This window comes from Hippopotamus amphibius, chromosome 9 (assembly GCF_030028045.1).
Source record: "Hippopotamus amphibius kiboko isolate mHipAmp2 chromosome 9, mHipAmp2.hap2, whole genome shotgun sequence".
Lineage (NCBI taxonomy): Eukaryota > Metazoa > Chordata > Mammalia > Artiodactyla > Hippopotamidae > Hippopotamus > Hippopotamus amphibius.
This window is the reverse complement of record NC_080194.1, coordinates 39,642,981-39,666,132: the sequence shown is the minus strand read 5'-3', so window position 1 is coordinate 39,666,132 and position 23,152 is coordinate 39,642,981. Positions and strand designations below refer to the sequence as shown.

General features: G+C 37.8%; 1 protein-coding gene and 1 pseudogene across 1 annotated transcript; both read right to left on the bottom strand.

The window, feature by feature from the left end:
- Positions 1-3,015: 3,015 nt before the first annotated feature.
- Positions 3,016-3,987, bottom strand: LOC130860822 (olfactory receptor 51I2-like; annotated as a pseudogene).
- A 3,359-nt stretch (positions 3,988-7,346) lies between these two features.
- LOC130861729 (olfactory receptor 52Z1P-like) lies at positions 7,347-8,306 on the bottom strand. The gene has a single exon (XM_057750873.1). It carries the CDS (start codon positions 8,304-8,306, stop codon positions 7,347-7,349), a length of 960 nt encoding a protein of 319 aa, XP_057606856.1.
- Positions 8,307-23,152: the final 14,846 nt, after the last annotated feature.

Sequence of the window (23,152 nt, the reverse complement as noted above, 5' to 3'; positions counted from 1 at the left end):
TTATCACCGGCATCATGCCAACTTCTATAACAATATTTCCAGCTCAGATGCTCTCACTCTGTCCAGGTACATAAGGCAAGGATGCCACACTGAAATTTTACTTCATGCTACGCATCCTCTGAAAATATTGTACCTGGGCATATCATTTAGCTCCAGAATGGGTAAAATTTTTTTTCAACTTTATTGTAACATTTGGAAATACCTTCACACCTAGATCTGTACTATCTATTTTTTTTTGGGAGGGGGGTGGTTAGGCTAATGAATATTTTTTAAAGGATCATTAATTCTCATTTGTTTACCAAAAGTATAGCTATACATTCATTATAAAGCATACACCAATCTAGCAATCTTGGTCTTGAGCAGAATAAAATCAATTTGACTTATTTTCCAGTCAGATAGACTGGTGTTAAGTGGAGACCGATTTTATAAAGATAGTCTTAGAACAACATTTAGATGTCATCATTACATGACTATAATTAGAGGAAACAGAGGTGAATAAATGGTGTCCTTATGAAGCTCAAAGGAGAAAATGGTTTGTATAATTGCCTGATATTCTTCATATTCCAATTTTTAAATTGGATTTGAATATAATGTATGATATTCCTCATAATATAATTGGTTAAAAAATGAGCTTTTGAATTGTCTAGTTTTGAATCTGGATTCTGCCACGTACTAACTCTGTGATTTGGGGCCTGGTATTGGTCCTCTATGTTTCCATTTTTGTATCTGCACCATGTAAGAAATATTAATAATAGCTTCATATACTTTTTTCTGTAGATCAAATTATCTTAATCTATGTAAATCACCTAGTATGGTACATTGTATAGAGCTTTTGTCAAATTTACCACTTTGGGATGTTCTTGAACCTAAAAATCAGAATTATGTAGGCATTGGGAAATTTTGCTGTATCATTCACAGACTTGATGGAAAAATAATGACTATAACAAAATTTAAGTACTTTTTGAGAAAATTCTACCAGAAACTATGCTAGCTGCTTTGCATGAATCATTTAATTTAATCTTTAATCCATCAAAACTACACTCTATTTTATTCTCTATTTACAAATGAGAAAAATTAAATTCAAACAGGTCAAGTCAGTAGCAACATTCCATAGATGTTAATAGTGAGAGAGCTTGGATCTGGACTTAAATAAATCTGATTCAGCTGATTAATATAAAATTGCAGACTTGGCTTTTGCAAGTACACTTTTTCATTGTGCAGCTTTGGCAATTTACATAAATTCTCTTAGTTTCTTAATTTGTATAATGAGATTAATAATACTGTCTAATTTACACAATTTTCATAGGAATTACCAATATTTACTATTATGGAATGGCTTTTGAACTAATTTGAAAATTTAAGAACTAGGCTATTAAAAATATCCTATTCCATTTTTATAATTTCACTGAATTGAGCACTTTTAAAAATAGATATATGAAAAATGGGGAAAAAAACTCACTATATTGAGTAAAGTAAAAAAAAACATAAAAAAAATGTATATATGTAAATGATGCCACCCATCACCTTATACACTTATCATTTGTTCTAAGGATCCTCTCTCAATTGACTGGTTATCATTTAAGACTGAATGATTTATGAGGATATTTGTTGTAGTTTATAGAAATTTAAAAGCATCTGGGGGGTAAAAAAAAAGTCTGAGCCCTACAGGCCCTGTCTCAAGTTGTTTCTTCTCTACATACCTTCCTGTTAATCAGAACCAGATCTACAACTGAATGATTTATGTCAACCAATCCACCCTCTCTGGCCCGTCTCGGGAGTAAGCAAGCATGTGTGTGTTCCTCATGAGCTGGGTCCCGCCATTCCTCCAACCAGCCAAAGGGACTTGTCTTTCCTCCGGTGTCAGACCTCAGGGCTGCAGTGCCTAATATGTGGCTTGAAGCACTCACTCCCCAGGGAGGGTCTCTGCTGGGATAATCCCCCTCCTCTTCTGTCTCCCCTTACAGGGGCACAGGTCCTGACCTGATCGCATCTCCTCCCTTCCTACTCACTTCCATGTGGATCTTTCTTACAGCCTCAGTACCTACAAGAGTTTTTTTTCTGCCAATCTCCAGTTAGTTTTCAGTGAGAATTTCTCCACATGTAGATGTAGTTTTGATTTCTTTGTGGGGAAGAGGTGAGTTTTGTTTTGTCCCTCTCCACCATCTTGATAGGACTCCTCCATTAGTATATTTTTAAAAAATTATTACAAAAACTTCAAACATACAAAGTAAACAGACTTTTTAATGAACTTCCATCTACCCATCAACCAGCTTCAACAGTTATCATTCTTGTATCAGCACTATACCATTCTCATATCGTCTATAATTCCACCCACTGTGCAACCCAATCATCATCGTTGTTGTTACTCTTTTTATCAGTATTATATAGAGGTTTACAGATAATTTTGACATACACTGAAATGTACAAAGCTTAGCTGTACCATTTTGACCAATGGATACAAACATGTAACTTATGTCCCTAACACAACATAGAACATTTCTATCTTGCCAGAGATTTCATCATATGTTTCCCCAGTCATTCTCTCACCTCCATACCCATTAGAAGGAACCACTGTTCCAATTTTTTTTGACATTAAGTTAGTTATACTTGTTCTAAAGCTTTATATAAATGGGCTAATACAGTACATACTCATGTGTTCTGATTCTTTTCACTCACAAATACATGTCACTAAATTGCATGTACCAGGAAAGAAACAAATGAACACCTATTCTCATTCTACCTATTCTCAGGAGAAAAAGGAATGAATTAAATATTCAAGGATTCAACAAACAAATGGTGTCCTCACAAGAAATAAACCCAAGTCCTCTACCTCCTTCTGTAACTGTACTTCAGAGTAATGATATTCTCTATTCTCAGGAGGAAAGGGTTGTGCTATTTTTCTTTTCCCCATCTACTAAAGCTTATAGTTCACTTATAATTAATAATAAACTATAGAATTTTCCCATTTGCAAGGCTAATATCCAGGCTGTATTTCTTATCCAAGTTCCTGTTTTCTCAGGGTACCCTCTGAGATACCACACCCTTCTTTCTAGACAGTGTATGAACAATGCTGTTGTGAATTTCCTTTGTTTTGATGCTATAAACAATGGGGTTGACCACAGGTGGGAAAAAAAGGTAGACATTGGCCATGACTGTCTGGAGGAGTAGAGGTAAATGTTGTCCAAAGCGATGCAACAAGGAAAGGCTGATCATGGGCACATAGTGCACAAGCACAGCCGAGACGTGTGACACACAGATGTTGAGAGCCCTCCACTGTCCCACCCCAGAAGCTATGCCCAGCACTGTGTAAAGAATCAGCACAGAAGAAATCACAATGAGCAATGAGTCTAGCCCAAATGTGAAGGAAATGACAAACAGACCCAGGATGCTATTGGGACAGATATCTCCACAGGGCTATTTGATCAGATCTGAGTGGAGGCAGTAAGAGTGTGTGTGGCCACAAAAGGGCAGATGCTTCAGGAGAAGAAGCAGTGAGAACATGAGCACCACACTTCACAAGGCAATGGTGACACCCATCCCAGTGATGCGGGGAATTGTCAGAAAGGTTGTGTATCTCAGTGGTCTGTATACGGCCACAAAGCAGTCTACAGACATGGCCAGAAGGACACCTGATTCCATGAGGGTCAAGGAATGCATTGAAAACATCTGGAGCAGACAACCACCAAAACGGATGTTATTAATGCCAAAGAGGAAAATGCCTAACACAGTGGGCATGATGGAAGCAGAGACACCAAGTTCAACAAAGGCCAACATGGCCAGAAAGAAGTGCATGGGTTGGTGCAAAGCAGGGTCAAACCAGATAATATGAAGAATGATGCCATTTCCTAAGAAGATGATGGTGTACATCAGGCAGAAGGGGACAGATATCCATGTGTGCTCTGCTTCCAGCCCTGGGATGCCAACAAGAGTGAATGTTGCAGGGGTGAACTCAACGGAACCATTGAAAATGTCACGGTGAGGCTTCATCCAAAGATACTGGGGGACACATGGGGACTGGAAAATATAAATGTCTTGTCAGTTACTATACATCAAATCCTGAGCTCCTGACAGTCATATTTAAGACATTTTCATATAAAGTAGATGGAAAACTTATTTCTGAAACAAGAGCATATGTAAACCACAGTGTGGAAGAGAAATCTGATTAGATGTGTGGAAGAGTAGTCCTATATGGACTACATGCCAAATGCTTCTGTGTTTAATAGAAGTATGAGCATTAATAAAAATCTCAAGGTTGGTCATTTATGGCAATGGAAGGCTGTGATAATAAGCATAGAGATGATAGCTCCATGTGGAAATTGAGAACTGAAGGATTCAGCAACTTTCTGTAGTTTGTACAGGAATGAATGAGTAGCAAAATTAACATAAGACAGTAATAAAGAGAATTCATGGTTCTAACACTTAAGAGAGTAATGGCCTTGAGGAAGTCACATAAGTTATCTGAGATCAGTTATATGATATACACATCATCATCATCAAAGAAAATATATGTAAATTGTTTCCTATTATATTTGGAACATAGTAAATATTCAATACATGAAATCAAGACAATTTAATATTTTAGAAAACAGAGACAGTTTCTTCCAGTTTTTAATATTTTCCAATTTTTTTTTAACTTACCAGTTCACTCTTTCTCCACCTGCTATCCACGGACAATGGGGAATGCTTCTCTGTATTTTGCAGGAACGTCAATGTCTCTTGCTGGAATCTGGGGTCAAAGCTAAGAGTATCACCAAAGCTATCAGGATATCACAAGCTGAGTGTGATGGTAGGGTTGGAGTTCAGGACTAGGATTCTTTATCTGGCAACAACTTTATTAACACTAAAATTCTCATCTGTAACAGAGCTTTGGGTGTTAAGGTAAGGGGTGAAAGAGAATTCAGGATTGACTGAGGTATGGAGGTGGTGAGTAAGGGTGAAGTCTTCCTCTCATATTGGGTTATGGCTCTTTGTAAAGTATAACAGTTGAGTGATAGTAAATGTTTAGCAGTCAGTTCTCTGAATAAAAATGCCTAGTCTATACTGTTGCCAATATCTTTGTTTAAATATTCCACACTGTGCACTTTCAAGCTACCAACATGATACCACTGAATGTCGAGCTGATATATTCATAGCCAGCTTTCCCAAACTGGTTCAAGCCAGAGCTAGCACAGCAATGGGCTTAACTACAGCTGATCCTACACATCAGCTACTTCCTTACCCAGGTGGAACTGAGAGCAGGCACATCAAACCATGCATTCCCTCTCTTCCTGTTTCCTTCCCCCTGGGCTGTGGGCATAGTCGCTACTTCTCCTTATATGGGCTTAAATGACTGGCAGGGGAAGACAAGATGAGACAGGATTCTTCACGGAGCAATTAACCAAGCATAATTACTCTCGGAAACATCAGGTATATATTTTAATTGGAATTATATTACATTGAATTTATAGATCATTTTGAAGAGAATTATCATCATAATAATGAACAATATGCAACAAGCACAGTCCCCTTCAAATATTCCAAGGCAACAGCTCAGTGATGCAGTCAGCAGCTAAGCACAGACAGCAGCACCCTAATTCCTTCCAGCATCCACAAACACCCAAACCTTCAACCTGAAAGTTTCTTTAAAATTAAGAACATCAACTTGAGTGTTTTTCATTCCTATCATATTTCATACATTCTGGATGTAAAATTGGCATTTTCTTATTTCCCAACTGTCACAGTTGAGCATAAAGTCTTTCGCTTTAAGGCTCATGCTACTTAAATATTCTGTCATCATGCTGGAATCTATTTACTCTCTTCCTGCCCTTCATTCCTTGAGGAGTTTGCCCCTGAATCAGAATTGTCAGAATTGTCTTTTTTGTTGCAACTCTTGTCAACATTTTATATGACATTGCTATCCATGAAGTCATTTTTCTATAAACTATTGGCAGCCGGGCTAGATTCAGTTTGGTGGATTGGGTTTTTTATAGTGTCTCTATTTGTAAAATGTATTATTCTCCAAATAAAAAAATTACATGCTAAATACAACATATGACATATTTATTTAATTATCAAACTAATAAGGAAGGTACTAAAATAGTTTCATTTTATCAGTTGAGAACCAATAGCTGTATAACATGTCAATTTCATACAGTAAGTATGTAGCAGGCAAACCAGGATTTCTAACATCAAAGTTTTTTGTTTTTATCCCTAAAATATAATTCCTTACTGAAATTAAAGTGAATATAATATATTTCAAGCCATGGTAATTATCCAGGACTCCAAAGGTCAAGGAAATATCCTTTCATTTCTTATGTTGACTGCCATATATATATGTGTTATAGAAAAACAGAAAAAAAATAACTGGAAAAATTTTCAAATATTCAAGAGACTGCCTCAAATTTTTTGTTTTGGTTTTTTTTGTTTTTGTTTGCTTGTTTTTGTTTTTTGTATTTACTTAAGTATAAATAATGTCAAATTTCACATTCTCATAACAAGGTACTGGTACTAGGCCTTGAGAAAGGAGAGACTATAAAAGTATTTTCTGGAAATGAAGGAATTAAGGTGCAATCTGGAGACAGTTTATAGATAATTATATTTGTTGTGTTTAGAGCCTTTTTATATAAGATTCTGTATAAATATTCTATTTAATCTTTTACTGTCTTTGTTTTTTGGGTTTTTTTTTGGCCTGGGTATAGAACTTTTCAGTCCTTCAGTCCCTCCATGAAGTCTTCATCGATGATTTGGGCCTAAAAAGCCCCAATATGTAGAAAAATCAAATCAATAAATACATACCATGTGCTTATTTTATACAGTATATTTTATGCAATATCAGTGAATTAGAAAATATCTGATTTCAGAGCTCACAGTGTAACTTAAGAAACAGGTATAGACAAAAATAACTACAATATGGTGGCTTCATGCTACTCATCCAAGAGTTTGCTGATTGCCGTAGTAGTGTTTTGCATTTCAGCAGAATTTCTATGGCTTATAAAAAAAGTGTAGTGATGCATCATTCCCACTTCCCTGATCTACACAGGAAAAGCCCGTCTGGGTTAAATCCTAAAATCTATTTCTCTTTGTTCAGAGTTATCTTTATGTGTCCTTAAGATTAAGTTAAAATACATGATAATAGGATGTCTAGGAGAATTGAGAATGTCATTAATTTAAAATACTCTTTTTAAAACTCTTTAAGAACTTTAAGAAAATGTACTGGCATTTGGCATTTTTAACAGATCCTAACCTTTTGTGTGTGTTTTAGGGTTTTTGTGGATTTCGTTTACTCCTATTCCTCATTGAAACAGACTTTTAAGCAGTGTGTGAGTGTTTTATTCAGAAATATCCAATATTTAGCATCATTCTTCATTTTAAAAACATATGATGATGGGGGAGAAAAACAGAATCACTCGGTCTTGAATCTGTTTGGTCTTCACTCCATAAATAATGGGGTTGAGCACTGGGGGCACCACCACATAGAGGTTTGCTACTAGGATGTGGATGTGATGAGGAATGGTTTTACCCCCAAAGCAATGGGCAAAAAATGAAAAGAATGCTGGGGCATAGAATATAAGTATGACACAGATGTGGGAACCACATGTGTTAAGGGCCTTGAATCTGGCAGTCCAGGAGGGTATCTGAAACACTGTGCAAAGGATCATTGTGTAGGACGTAATGATGAACACTATATCCAGTCCTGTAGATAGCAGGGCCACAGTCAGGCCATAAATGATGTTGACATTGATATTGTCACATGCCAATCTGGCAATGCCCATGTGCTCACAGTAGGAATGGGGAATGACATTTCTCCCACAATACAGAAGTTGATGTACCAGGAAGATGAATGGAAAACATATGACAAAACTCCTGACCACAGCTGCTACGCCAGTCTTCCCAATGACCGTGGAGGTTAAGATGGTAGTGTATCTCAGGGGGTAACAGATGGCCACATAGCGGTCAAATGCCATGGCCAGGAGAATAGCAGATTCTGCCACAAAGATGAAATGTATGAAGAACATCTGGAATACACAGCTACCAAAGGATATATCCATAGAATGGAACCAGAAGATGGCCAGCATCTTGGGGGCTGTGGCTGTGGAGAGCAGAACATCTGCTAAGGCCAGCATGGAAAGGAAGAGATACATAGGCTCATGAAGACGACGCTCACTCACAATCAGGAAGATCAAGAAGAGGTTACCTACAACAGCCACAATGTACATAAGGCAGATGGGGATGGAGATCCAGGTGTGCGCCTCTTCTAGTCCTGGGATTCCAATCAGGACATACCACATATCCTGAGGACGTGTGTAATTGTAAGAGGAAGAAGCCATCTGTGGCCGTTTATTCCAGACCCAGGGCCTTCAGTGAAAGACCACAGGGCTGACTGAGGATTCAGGAGCACCACCTTAGGCTGGGGGACGTCTAATCGAATTTCTTTTCGGATATGTTCTTTGTGAAAGGACAGCGAGATAGATTAGCCTAAATTTGTACTCTGACTCCTTCCATGGAAGAATTAAATTGTATCTTGAAAAAAAAATAGTTAGCATTTAATAAAAGTGTAATATGTGTCATAGTACTTTACATATACTAACTTATTAAATCTTCACCTTAGCCTGTTGAAAAGACCTTTACAACAATCCATGACATGGATACTGTTGTTATCCATATGGATGAAAAAAAAAGTCCCAGACTTTTAACCTCTTGCCCTAGGTCCCACTGGATTTAAAGTCAGACAGGGTAAATTTGAAAGCTTTGAGCTTAACTACCATTTAACACAGCCTATAAAAATAAAACTAGGTAAAAAACATGTTATCAGATTTTTCACTGATCATATCCCTGAGTAATGTAGACATGTGAAATTGAATTACACTGCTCATGGAAGAGGGAGGGAATTAGGGTTTGACAAGACAGATTTCAAGAAATATAGCACATATGCCCTCTTCAACACTGATGAACCAGTGGTTTGATGCTCATTCCTAATCCAGGCATTGAGGACACACAGGTGAGTTAAATTGATCCTTGTCTGCTAATCAACACTTTCCTTAAAATTGTAGGATGAATATTAAAAACCTAAAGTATGTGCAATGTCAAACTGAGTTGGATTCTTAAACAAATATGCCTAGCATGTGATGAAGGAAAAAATATTCTATCTCACTTTGATCACTGATTGAAAATTAGACTATATACTTGGTATTTCTAAATATCACCACAGCAGGTAATAACAATGGTTTCATATTATAAAGCAAGGGTCCACAGTCCTTCCAAAAAATGGGGGGTGGGGAGATTATTTATTGATCACAATTTTTCTTTAGTTCCAAAAGAATGTGGATAGAAGCAAGGAAGATGCTGAGTGAAAATACAGGCTAGGAGATACAACGTGTGTGTGTGTGACTGCATGTATACATAAACATATAGATACATGTATAGACATAGATACAAAATAAGTGGATGACAAGTGGCTGCCATCCTCTTCCAGTCCCTATTCTCAAAGAAAAGCTAGTTAAATTTCTTATTTTCTGAACTGGTATGTGGGCTTTAGAAACAACGGTCTCTTCACCCCTTGATTCTAAAGCAGTTCAGAAAGCCACTATGGAAAACAGTTTGGAGGTTCCTTAAAAAACCAAAAATAGAACTACCATATGATCCAGTAATCCTACTACTGGGCATATACCCAGAGAAAACCATAATCCAAAAAGAAACATGTACCTTAATGTTTATTGCAGCACTATTTACAATAGCCAGGACATGGAAGCAACCTAAATGCCCATCAACAAATGAATGGATAAAGAAGATGTGACATATATATACAATGGAATATTACTCAGCTATAGAAAGGAATGAGATGGAGCTATATGTAATGAGGTGGATAGACCTAGAGTCTGTCATACAGAGTGAAGTAAGCCAGAAAGAGAAAAACAAATACCATATGCTAACTCATATATACGGAATCTAAAGGAAAAAAAATGGTACTGATGAACCCAGTGACAGTGCAAGAATAAGGATGCAGATGCAGAGAATGGACTGGAGGACACGAGGTTGGGGGGGGTGGGGGGGTGAAGGGGAAGCTGGTCCCAAGTGAGAGAGTAGCATAGACATATATATACTACCAACGGTAAAATAGATAGCTAGTGGGAAGTTGCTGTATAACAAAGGGAGATCAACTCGATGATGGATGATGCCTTAGAGGGCCAGGACAGGGAGAGCAGGAGGGAGTCGTGGGAGGGAAGGGATATATGGGGATATATGTATAAATACAGCTGATTCACTTTGATGTACCTCAAAAACTGGTACAAGAGTGTAAAGCAATTATATTCCAATAAAGAGCTAAATAAAATAAAATAAAATAAAGCAGTTCAGTATATTAATCAGTATAGTTTTTCTACATTTATTTTTTTAATTAATTTATTTATTTAATTGGCTGTGTTGGGTCTTCATTGCTGTGTGCAGGCTTTCTGTAGTTGTGGCGAGTGGGGGCTACTCTTCATTGTGGTGTGCAGGTTTCTCATTGCCGTGGCTTCTCTTGTTGCAGAGCATGGGCTCTAGGAGCATGGGCCTCAGTAGTTGCGGCAGGTGGGCTCAGCGGTTGTGGCTCACGAGCTCTAGAGCGCAGGCTCCGCAGTTGTGGTGCACGGGCCTAGCTGCTCACAGCATGCGGGATCTTCCCAGATCAGGGCTCTAACCCGCGTCCCCTGCATTGGCAGGCGGACTCTCAATCACTGCGCCACCAGGGAAGCCCCGCTACATTTATTTTTTATGAAGTGTTCAATATACTGGCCTCTCGTTTTATATGATTGAAATGTTTAGACTCCCATTTTTAAAAAGGATTTATTATTTATTTGTTTATCGATTTTTGGCTGTGTTGGGTCTTTGTTGCTGTGTGCAGGCTTTCTCTAGTTGTGGCGAGTGGGGGCTACTCTTCATTGCAGTGCACAGGCTTCTCTTGTTATGGAGCGTGGGCTCTAGGTTCATGGACTCCAGTAGCTGAGGTGAGCAGGCTCAGTAGTTGTGGCTCAAGGGCTCTAGAGCACAGGCTCAATAGTTGTGGTGCACGGGCTTAGTTGCTCCGTGGCATGCGGGATCTTCCCAGACCAGGGATCAAACCCATGTGCCCTGCATTGGCAGGCAGATTCTTAACCACTGCACCACCAGGGAAGTCCCAAGGACCCCTATTTTTTGAGTTACAATTTAGAATATAATATAGTCAGCCCATTATAGCTTTCCTTAATTGTGTGTGATTCTTTAAAAATAGTATAATAAAATTGAGATGCTTAAGTCTACTTTGATTACATAAACCAATTATTAGGCCACTTAACATATAGCTGAAATTAATTGTTTGACATTTCTTTTAAATAAGATTTTTAATGTTTCAGAGAGCAAGAAAAAAGACTAATTTTGGAACATGCCTGGCATAAATCTATGCCACAGCCATGTATGTAAGTGAAGTGTAGTTATGGGGAGGGGGCTTAGAGTAAACTGGGCTTCATGAAGACATTAGGGATGGGGGAGAGAAGAGTTAAGTGATAGAAACACAGAAAAGAAGATGGGAAGGAAGGAAGACAAATTTTGCTGGTCTTCTTCTAACTGAACTGGTGATCTTTGGGGACACCAATGATCTGTTTTGTTTTATTTGGTTTTGTTTTAACTGTAGCCTTATCATCTACAGTTACTAATTTGAAGCTCTGGGCCTCCTGTGGCATTATTCTGTAATATTACTGATGGCATAATCTGACTGAAGCATGAATATATGCACACAGGCAGCATGTAGTTAACAGAAACAGTATAATTCTAGGGCCATATAGATTTGGATTCAAATATTGGTTAAGTCACATTCTGACTACATAACTATTAAAAACTTACTTAATTTGAAGTTTAGCTTCCATTTGAAGATGTCTACAAATAAACATCAATTAAAAATATAAGTTGGAGAAGAGAGATTGTGGTGAAGTAGAAGGACGTGGAATGTATCCCCTCAACAGATGCATCAGGAATACATCAAAAGATGCAATAATTCCCACAGAGAACCAGCTGAACACCAGCAGATGACCTAGGACATCAGAAAGGACTGCAAAGATCCTGGCATAACTGGGTAGGACAGAAGGAAAAAAATAAAAAAGGAGAAAGAGGAGTAGAAGAAAGGAAAGACCCTGGGGTGGGGGGATCTGAAACAGAGGGGAGATTGCCACATTTGGGGAAAAGTCCCTTATCTGACAGGGAAACCCCTTCTCCAATGGGGAATTTCCCTGGGTCAGAAGGGAGGTATTTGGGACTGTTCAAAGAGGGTGAAGTGGCTGATTTGTGGCAGAGGGGAAATGTGAAAAACACATGGAGAGTCTGCACCACAGCTCATCGTGTCCGGACTGAGATGTCGGTTCACAGCTGAACAGGGGGTCTGGGAGCTGGAAAATGGGAACTGGAGAACTGGTTCAGAGTGAGAAACATTGTTGGCAGTGGGGAGCATACTGAGAGGACAGGAGGGAAGAAATCCACAGCGGAGAATGCCTACCATGGAAAGCTGGGCAGCCATGGCAGTGGCTCAATACTGCTGACTCACAAGCAGGGGGGAGGAGCCACGGGTGTAGCTTCTCTCTTGGTGCCTGCAATGGACAAAGGAAGGACCCCTCTGGGCCTGGCTAACACACTCAGGGATAACAAAGGCCCCTGGGTGGGGCTGGACTAGAATGCCTGCAGCCGAGAGCCGAAAGTCCACAGAGTGGCCCAGCTCTGGAGACATTCTGTTTACACCTGAGCTGCTGACATCCCTCTGCAACAGGCACCACTATGGCTGACTGAGCCGCTGTGACCCAGACAGGGCACCCCAGTGGAGTCGTAGCAGTGGGAAGGAACCACGGTTGGAGTCGCTCTCTTGGCCTAAGCTGCTGGTGTCCCTCTGCAACAGGCACTGCTGAGCCACCTAAGCTGCCGTGACCCAGGCAGGGTGCCACTGCTCATTCACTCCAAGGGGAAGGAGCCACTATTGTACTCTCTCTCTCCCCACAAACCGGTGCTTACAGATGAACAATAAAGGAAACTCTGCTGGTTGCAGAGTAATACAAAAAGCCCACAGCAAATAGAAGGACACTTATAGCTGAGACCCCAAGGAAACAGAAATATTATTATTAATTCTATTGATCTGGTCCATTCTGGGGTCAGTTCTAGCTTTTTTTTTTTTTTTAATTAGTTACAATCTTGGTCCTAAGGGATCTACATGTTTTATAACATTTTTTATTCTATTTTTATTGTATTTTTGTTTTTAGCCTTTTTATATATTTCTATTTCTAGCTAAGTTTTTTGTAGTGCTGACTGTATCTCTCCTACCTTCTTTTCATCTCTATCTTTAATATGGTTCTATTTTTTTCTTTTTCTTTTCATATTTCCAGTCACTCCACGCTCTTCTGTTTCCCTGTCTTCTATCCTTTTTTAGTTTCTTTTATTTTAATATACTTATAATCAATATTATTGCTCGATTCTGTTTCCTTGCTCTATTCTCCAGATGACACACTGCTTTGGTTGTTATTATTAGGTTTGGTCTTTATTTAGTTCTGATTATAATTGTCTGATTTTGTTTTGGGAATCTTCAGTCTGTCTGATTGTACTCTCGCTCCTTATTATATTTGATCCTAGCTTTCAAAATTTCCCTGGATATGAGTTTGTGTGTGTGTGTGTGTGTGTGTGTGTATGTTTTAATTAATTACAATCTTAGTTCTAAGGGATCTACATGCATTGTAACATATTTTTTATTATTTTATTCTATTTTTTCTTCTATTTTTATTTTTAGACTTTTCACATATTTCTATTTCTAGCTAAGTTTCTTGTAGTGCTAACTTTATCTCTCCTACCATCTTTCCTTTTCTATCTTTTATACATTTCTATTTTTTCTCCCTTTTCTTTTTCTTTTCATATTTCCAGTCACACTATGCTCTTCTGTTGCCCTGTTTTCTATCCTTTTTTAGTTCATTTTATCTTAATATACTTAAAAGAAATATTATCAGTCTGCTCAGTTTTCTTGCTTTATTCTCCAAATGCCACACTCTTTTGGTTTTTATTATTAGGTTCTGTCTTTATCTTAGTTCTAAGTGTAATTGTCTGATTTCATTCTGAGAAGCTTCAATCTGTCTAGTGGTACTCTTCATCTTTATTATATTTGATCCTAGCTTTCAAAATCTCCCTGGATTATTTGTGTTTGTGTGTGTGTGGTGGGTTTTTTTTTTTTTTTTTTTGTCTGTTTGCTTTGTTTTTCTGTTTTATTTTTTTTTTTGGTTTTAAATTCCTGTTGGTTTTCTCTTTGATTGTCTGATTGCATACTGGGGTTCTTCTGTCAGGTCTTTCTAGTGCCTTATGTTCTATTGGATTCAGTATTTGTGTGTCTTATACATGTATGTATTGCCTTGATTTAGTATTTGACTCAACACTCTGCCATTAGTCTGGGGCTTGGACAGTCTTCTTTAAAACCCTTTATTGCTGGGACAAGCAACCTCTGACATCTGGACTACTTGATCATATGTCAAGTAGGAGGCTCCAGGGAGGAAGCACTGAAGCCAGGATGTTAGACTACTAGGAAGTCCTCAGACACAGGGAAGATTAACTGCAGAGAACTCTCACAGAGCCCTGTATCAGAGTCTGAGATGTGGCTTTGTCCAACAGTCTGTAACTGCCAGTGCTGGACACCTCACACCAAACTACAAACAAGACAGGAACACAAACCCACACAACAGCACACAGACTACCTAAGGCCATATTAACCTCACAGATACCCTAAAACACAACACCTGATATGGCCCTGCTCATCAGAGAGAAAAGACACAGAGCCACACACCAGAAAGCAGATACCAGACACCACCACCCCCAACCAGGAAGCCTACTCAAGACACTTGACAAACCCCACCACAGGGGGCAGAGGTCAGAAACAAGAGGAATTACTATTAGGCAGCATAGGGAAAGGAGAGAGCAAATCCTATAATTTAGACAAAATGAGAAAACAAAGGAACACCATGCAGGCAAAGGAGCAGGAAAAAAACCCACAAGACCAAATAAATGAAGAGGAAATAGGAAAAATACCCGAAAAAGAATTCAGAGTAATGATAGTAAAGATGATCCAAAATCTCAACAACAAAATAGAGAAAATACAAGAAACAGTTAACAAGGACTCAGAAGAACTAAAGAGCAAACAAACAGTAATGAACAACAAAATAACTGAAATTAAAAATATTCTAGATGGTATAAACAGCAGAATAACTGAGGCAGAAGAATGAATAAGTGAGTTGGAAGATAGAATGGAAGAAATAACTGCCACAGAGCAGGAAAGAGAAAAAATAATAAAAAGAATGGAAGACAGTCTCAGAGACCTTGATGACAACATTAAGTGCACCAACATTTGAATTATAGGCATCCCAGAAGAAGAAGAAAACAAGAAAGGGTCTGAGAAAATATTTGAAGAGGTTCTAGTGGAAAACTTCCCCAACATGGGAAAGGAAATAATTAGCCAAGTCCAAGAAGCACAGAGAGTCCAATACAGAATAAACCCAAGGAGAAATACACTGAGGCACATATTAATCAAACTAATGACAATTAAACACAAAGAAAAAATAATAAAAGCAGCAAGAGAAAAGCAACAAATAACATATAAGGGAAAACCCGTAAGGATAACAGCTGATCTTTCTGCAGAAACTCTGCAGGCCAGAAGGGAATGGCAAGATATACTGAAAGTCCTGAAAGAGAGAAACCTACAGCCAAGATTACTCTACCCAGCAAGAATCTCATTCAGATTTGAGGGAGAAATCAAAAGCTTTCCAGACAAGCAAAAGTTGAGAGAATTCAGCACTACCAAACCAGCCTTACAAGTGCTAAAGGAACTCTTCTAAGTAGAAAACACAAGAGAAGGAAAAGACCTACAAAAACAAACCCAAAACAATAAAGAAAATGGTAATAGGAACACACATGTCAATGTTCACTTTAAATGTAAATGGATTCCATGCTCTAACCAAAGGACACAGACTGGCTGAATGGATACAAAAACAAGACCCTTCTATATGCTGCCTACAAGAAACCCACTTCACGAGAGAGTAACACAGACATATATATAATATGTATATATGTATGTAAAATAGATAGCCAGTAGGTAGTTGTTGTATAACAAAGGGAGTTCAACTTGAGGATGGAAGATGCCTTAGAGGACTGGGACAGGGAGGGTGGGGGGGGACTTGAGGGAGGGTGGGGGGTGAGTCAAGGGAGGGAGGGAATATGGGGATATGTGTATAAAAACAGATGATTGAACTTGGTGTACCCCCCAAAAATAATTAATTAATTAATTAATTTAAAAAAATAAAATAAAATAAAACAGAAATGTGATTTCAAAAAAAAGAAAGAAACCCACTTCAGACAAAGGGACACATAAAGACCGAAAGTAATGGCATAGAAAAAGATATTCCATGCAAATGGAAGTCAAAAGAAAGCTGGAGTACCAATACTCCAATAATTAGACTCTAAAATAAAGACTATTACAAGAGACAAGGAAGGACACTTCATAATAATCAAGAGGTCAACTCAAGAAAAACATATAACAACTGTAAATATCTATGCCCCCAACATAGAAGCACCTCAATACATAAGGCAAATGCTAACAGCCATAAAAGGGGAAATCAACAGTAACACAATAATAGTAGGAGACTTTAACACCTCACTTACATCAATGGAAAGATCATCCACACAGAAAATAAATAAGGGCACACAAGCTTTAAATGACACATTGGACCATCTCGACTTAATTGATGTTTATAGGACATTCCATCCAAAAACTACAGAATACACTTTCTTCTCAAGTTCACATGGAACATTTTCCAGGAGAGATCACATCTAGGGTCATAAATCAAGAAAATTGAAAATATATCAAGCATCCCCTCTGACCACAATACCATGGGACTAAATATCAATTACAGGAAAAAAACTGTAAAAAATACAAACACATGGAAGCGAAACAAGATGCCATTAAACAACCAAGAAATCACTAAAGAAATCAAAGAAGAAATTAAAAAAATCTAGAAACAAATGACAATGAACACACAACGACCCAAAACCTATGGGATGCAGCAAAAGCAGTTCCAAGAGGGAAGTTTATAGCAATACAGTCCCACCTCAAGAAAGAAGAAAAATATTGAATGAACAATCTAAACTTACACCTAAAATAATTAGAGAAAGAAGAACAAAGAAACCCCAAAGTGAGCAGAAGGAAAGAAATCATAAAGATCAGAGCAGAAATAAATGAAAAAGAAAGGAAGGAAACAATAGCAAAGATCAATGAAACTAAAAGCTGGTTCTTTGAGAAGATAAACAAAATTGATAAAGTATTAGCCAGACTCATCAGGAAAAAAAGGGAGAAGACACAAATCAACAGAATTAGAAATGAAAAAGAAGTAAAAACTGACACTGCAGAAATACAAAAGATCATGAGAGACTACTACAAGCAACTATATGCCAATCAATTGGATAACCTGAAGAAATGGATAAATTCTTAGCAAAGTTCAATCTTCCAAGACTGAACCAGAAAGAAATAGAAAATATGAACAGACCAATCACAAGGACGGAAATTGAGACTGTGATTAAAAATCTCCCAACAAACAAAAGCCTAGTGCCAGATGGATTCACAGGTGAATTCTACCAAACATTTAGAGAAGAGCTAACACCTATCCTTCTCAAATTTGTACAAGATATAGCAGAAGGAGGAACATTCCCAAACTCATTCTATGAGGCCACCATGACCCTGATACCAAAACCAGACAAAGATATCACAAAAAAAGAAAATGACAGGCCAATATCACTGGTGAATATAGATACAAAAATCCTCAAAAAAAATATGAGCTAGCAATATCTAGCAGCACATTAAAAAGATCATACACCATGATCAAGTGGGGTTTACCCCTGGAATGCAAGGATTCTTAAATATACACAAATCAATCAATGCGACACATCATATCAACAAATTGAAGGATAAAAACCATATGATCATCTCAATGGATGCGGAAAAAGCTTTTGACAAAATTCAACATCCATTTATGATAAATACTCTACAGAAAATGGGCTTAAAAGGAAATTACTTCAACATAGAAAAGCCATGTATGAGAAACCAAAAGCCAACATCGTTCTCAATGGGGAAAAACTGAAAGAATTCCCTCTAAGAACAGGAACAAGACAAGGGTGCCCTCTCTCACCATTATTATTCAACATAGTTTTGGAAGTTTTGCCCACAGCAATCAGAGAAGAAAATGAAATCAAAGGAATCCAAGTTGGAAAAGAAGTAGTAAAATTGTCACTCTTTGCAGATGACATGATATTATATATAGAAAGCCCTAAAGACTCAGCCAGAAAACTGCTAGCACTAATTGATGAGTTTAGGAAAGTAGCAGGATACAAAATTAATGTGCAGAAATCTCTTGCATTCCTCTACACTAACAACGGAAGAGCAGAAAGGGAAATTAAGGAAACTCTCCCATTCACCATTGCAACAAAAAGAATAAAATACCTAGGAATAAACCTGCCTAAGGAGGCAAAAGACATGTACACAGAAAACTATAAGACACTGATGAAAGACATCAAAGATAATACAAACAGATGGAGAGACATACCATGTTCTTGGATTGGAAGAATCAACATTGTGAAAATGACTATCCTACCCAAAGCAATTTACAGATTCATCACAATCCCTATTAAATTACCAATGGCATTGTAGAACAAGAAATCTTATGATTTGTATGGAAACACAAAAGACCCCAAAATGCCAAAGCAATCTTGAGAAGGATAGATGGAGTTGGTGGAATTAAGCTTCCTGACTTCAAACTATACTACAAGGCCACAGTGATCAAGACAGTTTGTTACTGGCACAAAAATAGAAAGGAAGATCAATGGAACAGAATAGAGAACCCAGAGGTAAACCCAAGCACATATGCGCACCTGATCTTTGACAAAGGAGGCACAAATATACAATGGAAAAAAGACAGCCTCTTCAATAAGTGGTGCTTAGAAAATTGGACAGCAACATGTAAAAGAATGAAATTAGAACACTTCCTAACACCATACACAAAAATAAACTCCAAATGGATTAAAGACCTACATGTAAGGCCAGACACTATAAATCTCCTAGAGGAAAATATAGGCAAAACACTCTATGACATCCATCAAAGCAAGATCCTTTTTGACCCACCTCCTAGAATCATGGAAATAAAATCAAGAATAAACGAATGGGACCTCATGAAACTTAAAAGCTTTTGCACAGTGAAGGAAACCATAAACAAGACTAAAAGGCAACCCTCAGAATGAGAAAAAATAATTGCCTATGAAACAACGGACAAAGGATTAACCTCCAAAATATACAAGTAGCTCATGAAGCTTAATACCAAAAAAGCAAATAACCCAATCCACAAATGGGCAGAAGACCTAAATAGACATTTCTCCAAAGAAGACATACAGATGGCCAACAAACACATGAAAAGATGCTCAACATCACTAATCATCAGAGAAATGCAAGTCAAAGCCACAATGAGGTATCACCTCACACCAATCAGAATGGCCATCATCACAAAGTCTGGAAACAACAAATGTTGGAGAGGGTGTGGAGAAAAGGGAACTCTCCTGCACTGTTGGTGGGACTGTAAGTTGGTACAGCCACTATGGAAAACAATTTGGAGGTTCCTTAAAAAACTACAAATAGAACTTCCATATGATCCAGTCATCCCACTCCTGGGCATATACCCAAAGAAAACCATAATCCCAAAAGAAACTTGTACCATAACGTTTATTGCAGCACTATTTACAATAGCCAGGACATGGAAGCAACCTAATGCCCATCAACAAATGAATGGATACAGAAGATGTGGCATATATATACAATGGAATATTACTCAGCTATAAAAAGGGATGAGATGGAGCTATATGTAATGAGGTGGATAGAGCTACAATCTGTCATACAGAGTAAAGTAAGTCAGAAAGAGAAGGACAAATATTGTATGCTAACTCACATATACGGAATCTAAAAATGGTACTGATGAACTCAGTGACAAGAACAAGGTTGCAGATACAGAGAATGGACTGGAGAACTCGAGGTACGAGAGGGTGCGGGGGGTGAAGGGGAAACTGAGATGAAGCGAGAGTAGCACAGACATATATATACTACCAACTGTAAAATAGTCAGTGGGAAGTTGTTGTATAATAAAGGGAGTCCAACTCGAGGATGGAAGATGCCTTAGAGGACTGGGGCAGGGAGGGTGGGGGGGACTCGAGGGGGGGGAAGTCAAGGAAGGGAGGGAATACGGGGATATGTGTATAAAAACAGATGATTGAACCTGGTGTACCCCCAAAAAAATAAAAAATAAAAAAAATTAAAAAAAAAAAAAAAAAAAAGCAAATAACCCAATCCACAAGTGGGCAGAAGACCTAAATGGACATTTCTCCAAAGAAGACATACAGATGGCCAACAAACACATGAAAAGATGCTCAACATCACTAATCATCAGAGAAATGCAAGTCATAACCACAGTGAGGTATCACCTCACTCCGGTCAGAATGGCCATCATCAGAACATCTAGAAACAATAAATGTTGGAGAGGGTGTGGAGAAAAGGGAACTCTCCTGAACTGTTGGTGGGAATGTAAGTTGGTACAGCCGCTATGGAAAACAGTATGGAGGTTCCCTAAAAAACTACAAATAGAACTACCATATGATCCAGAAATCCCACTACTCGGCATATACCCAGAGAAAACCATAATCCAAAAAGAAACATGTACCATGATGTTCACTGAAGCAATATTTACAATAGCCAGGACATGGAAGCAACCTAAATGCCCATCAACAAATGAATGGATACAGAAGATGTGACATATATATACAATGGAATATTACTCAGCTATAGAAAGGAATGAGAAGGAGCTATTTGTAATGAGGTGGATAGACCTAGAGTCTGTCATATAGAGTGAAGTAAGCCAGAAAGAGAAAAACAAATACCATATGCTAACTCATATATACAGAATCTAAAAAAAATTAATGGTACTGATGAAGCCAGTGACAAGACAAGAATAAGGATGCAGATGCAGAGAATGGACTGGAGGACATGGGGAAGCTGGGACAAAGTGAGAGAGTAGCATAGACATATATATACTACCAATGGTAAAATAGATAGCTAGTTGGAAATTGCTGTACAACAAAGGGAGATCAACTCGATGATGAGCGATGCCTTAGAGGGCCAGGACAGGGAGGGTGGGAGGGAGTCATGGGAGGGAGAGTATATGGGGATATATGTATAATTACAGCTGATTCACTTTGGTGTACCTCAAAAACTGGTATAAGAGTGTAAAGCAATTATTTTCCAATAAAGAGCTTATAAAAAAATGTAAGTTAATCTCAGACATAAAATATTTATGGTTACCAAAGGGAATAGCAGGGCAAAGGGGCAGTGGGGAGAGATAAATTAGGAATTTGGGATTAATGTATACACATTACTGTATATAAAATAGGTAAACAACAAAGACCTACTGTATAGCACAGGGAACTATACTCAATATCTTGCAATAACCTATAATGGAAAAGAATCTGAAAAAGAATTAAATAAATAATCACTTTGCTATACTGTACACTAGAAACTAACACAACATAGTAAATAACTATACTTCAATAAAAAACAGTGAGTCAATTCTGAAGTTAGTATTTTAGGATGGTTGCTACATAGCTCAGATATATTCCTATCTGAACAACAGACGAAATTAGGGCACTTGCAAAATTACCATCATTAAGACCAAAATAATTGTTACTTTCAACAAGTTTAATTTTCTGGACTTCAGGTTTATGATCCACTAAACAAATATTGAGCTAGTTTGGTTTATCCTTAAAGGTCAAGACTTATTTTCTTATATACTACACATGATATCAATTGGTAATTTTCACCCCATATCTGTCATTTTATTTTTATAAGGTACAGACAGTTCAGCATAGTCATGCATACTTGGGCCTAGAAATGGAATTTTATTCTTGTCCCATCACAAATATAACATCTGTGTTATATACAAAAGGGAGTTAAAATCTCTGAGTTTCAGCTTCTTCATCTGCCTAGCCCAGCACCTGACATATATTACATATTCATTAAATTTTATGGAAACATTCACTCATATATTTATGTGTATGTATATATACACATTATCTTCAACTGCTAAAGTGTTTAACTACTGAGCCTCATTTTTAACTACTAGAATATAAACTTAAACTTGTAATCTAAGCACAACACTCAGATCTTCATATCAAAGAAAAATGACTATTACATAAACATATTCTAAAACAAAATTATCTGTGCCCTTTGCAGAGGATCCATTTAATAAAGGAGCACAGAGAGACTATAGCTGCAGATCACATCCAGTTAAAGTCATGTCCAATACTTCACAGACCAGGGTTGAAGGAAATGAAGATGTTTAAGTTCTAGGAAGAATAAGCAGCTTCTGCAGTTTCCTGACATTTTTTCCTGATGTCTTTTTCTACATGTTTTTCGCTGAGCATTACTCAGTTTACTTACCTATGTTTTCAAGGATCCTGAAGATATTTAACTGGTTGAGTAAAGAAAAAATAAAAGCAAGGTGATGCCCCAAACACAAACAGGAAATCTAGAACTATTTATATCTCCTTCCAGGCATCTCTCAGACCCAAGATCTTCAGCCCCAGGGGATTGAATTTTACTCCTCTCTCTAGTCTGGAGCTGGCTCTTGTGCATACTCCTCAGGGAGAAGCCCTCCTATTTTCTCTCCCTTTACAATTTATGCAGTTTTTCCCCTGGCTTGCACTCTTGGACATCCTAATTAAAACATAGTTTTAGCTAAATATCCGTTTGCTTTACGTGTCAGATACTCATGCTACTGCAGTGATAATCTTGTTTCCATGGAGGCATCTGAAAATTCAAGTTGTCAGTGCCACACATAGAAGAACTGTATACTTGCTTCCTAGAAGGCACCTAAAACTGGATTTTGTTATCTTATTTACCTTGAAATTTTAAGGCTCTTTGGCTTCTCTTCTCTTCCACTGAGTCACACAGTAGGATTTGTTAGCATCACAGTGGTCTAGAAATGCCATCAGCTACTGTAGAGATCTCTTTCATACTTTGAAGGACACTTTAGGGAGGGATCCAGATGGAGAAAAGATGTAAAAACAAATTTCT

Excerpts from the sequence above, each read along its gene's own strand:
- LOC130861729 (XM_057750873.1), bottom strand. The coding sequence starts at position 8,306 with ATGGCTTCTTCCTCTTACAATTACACACGTCCTCAGGATATGTGGTAT.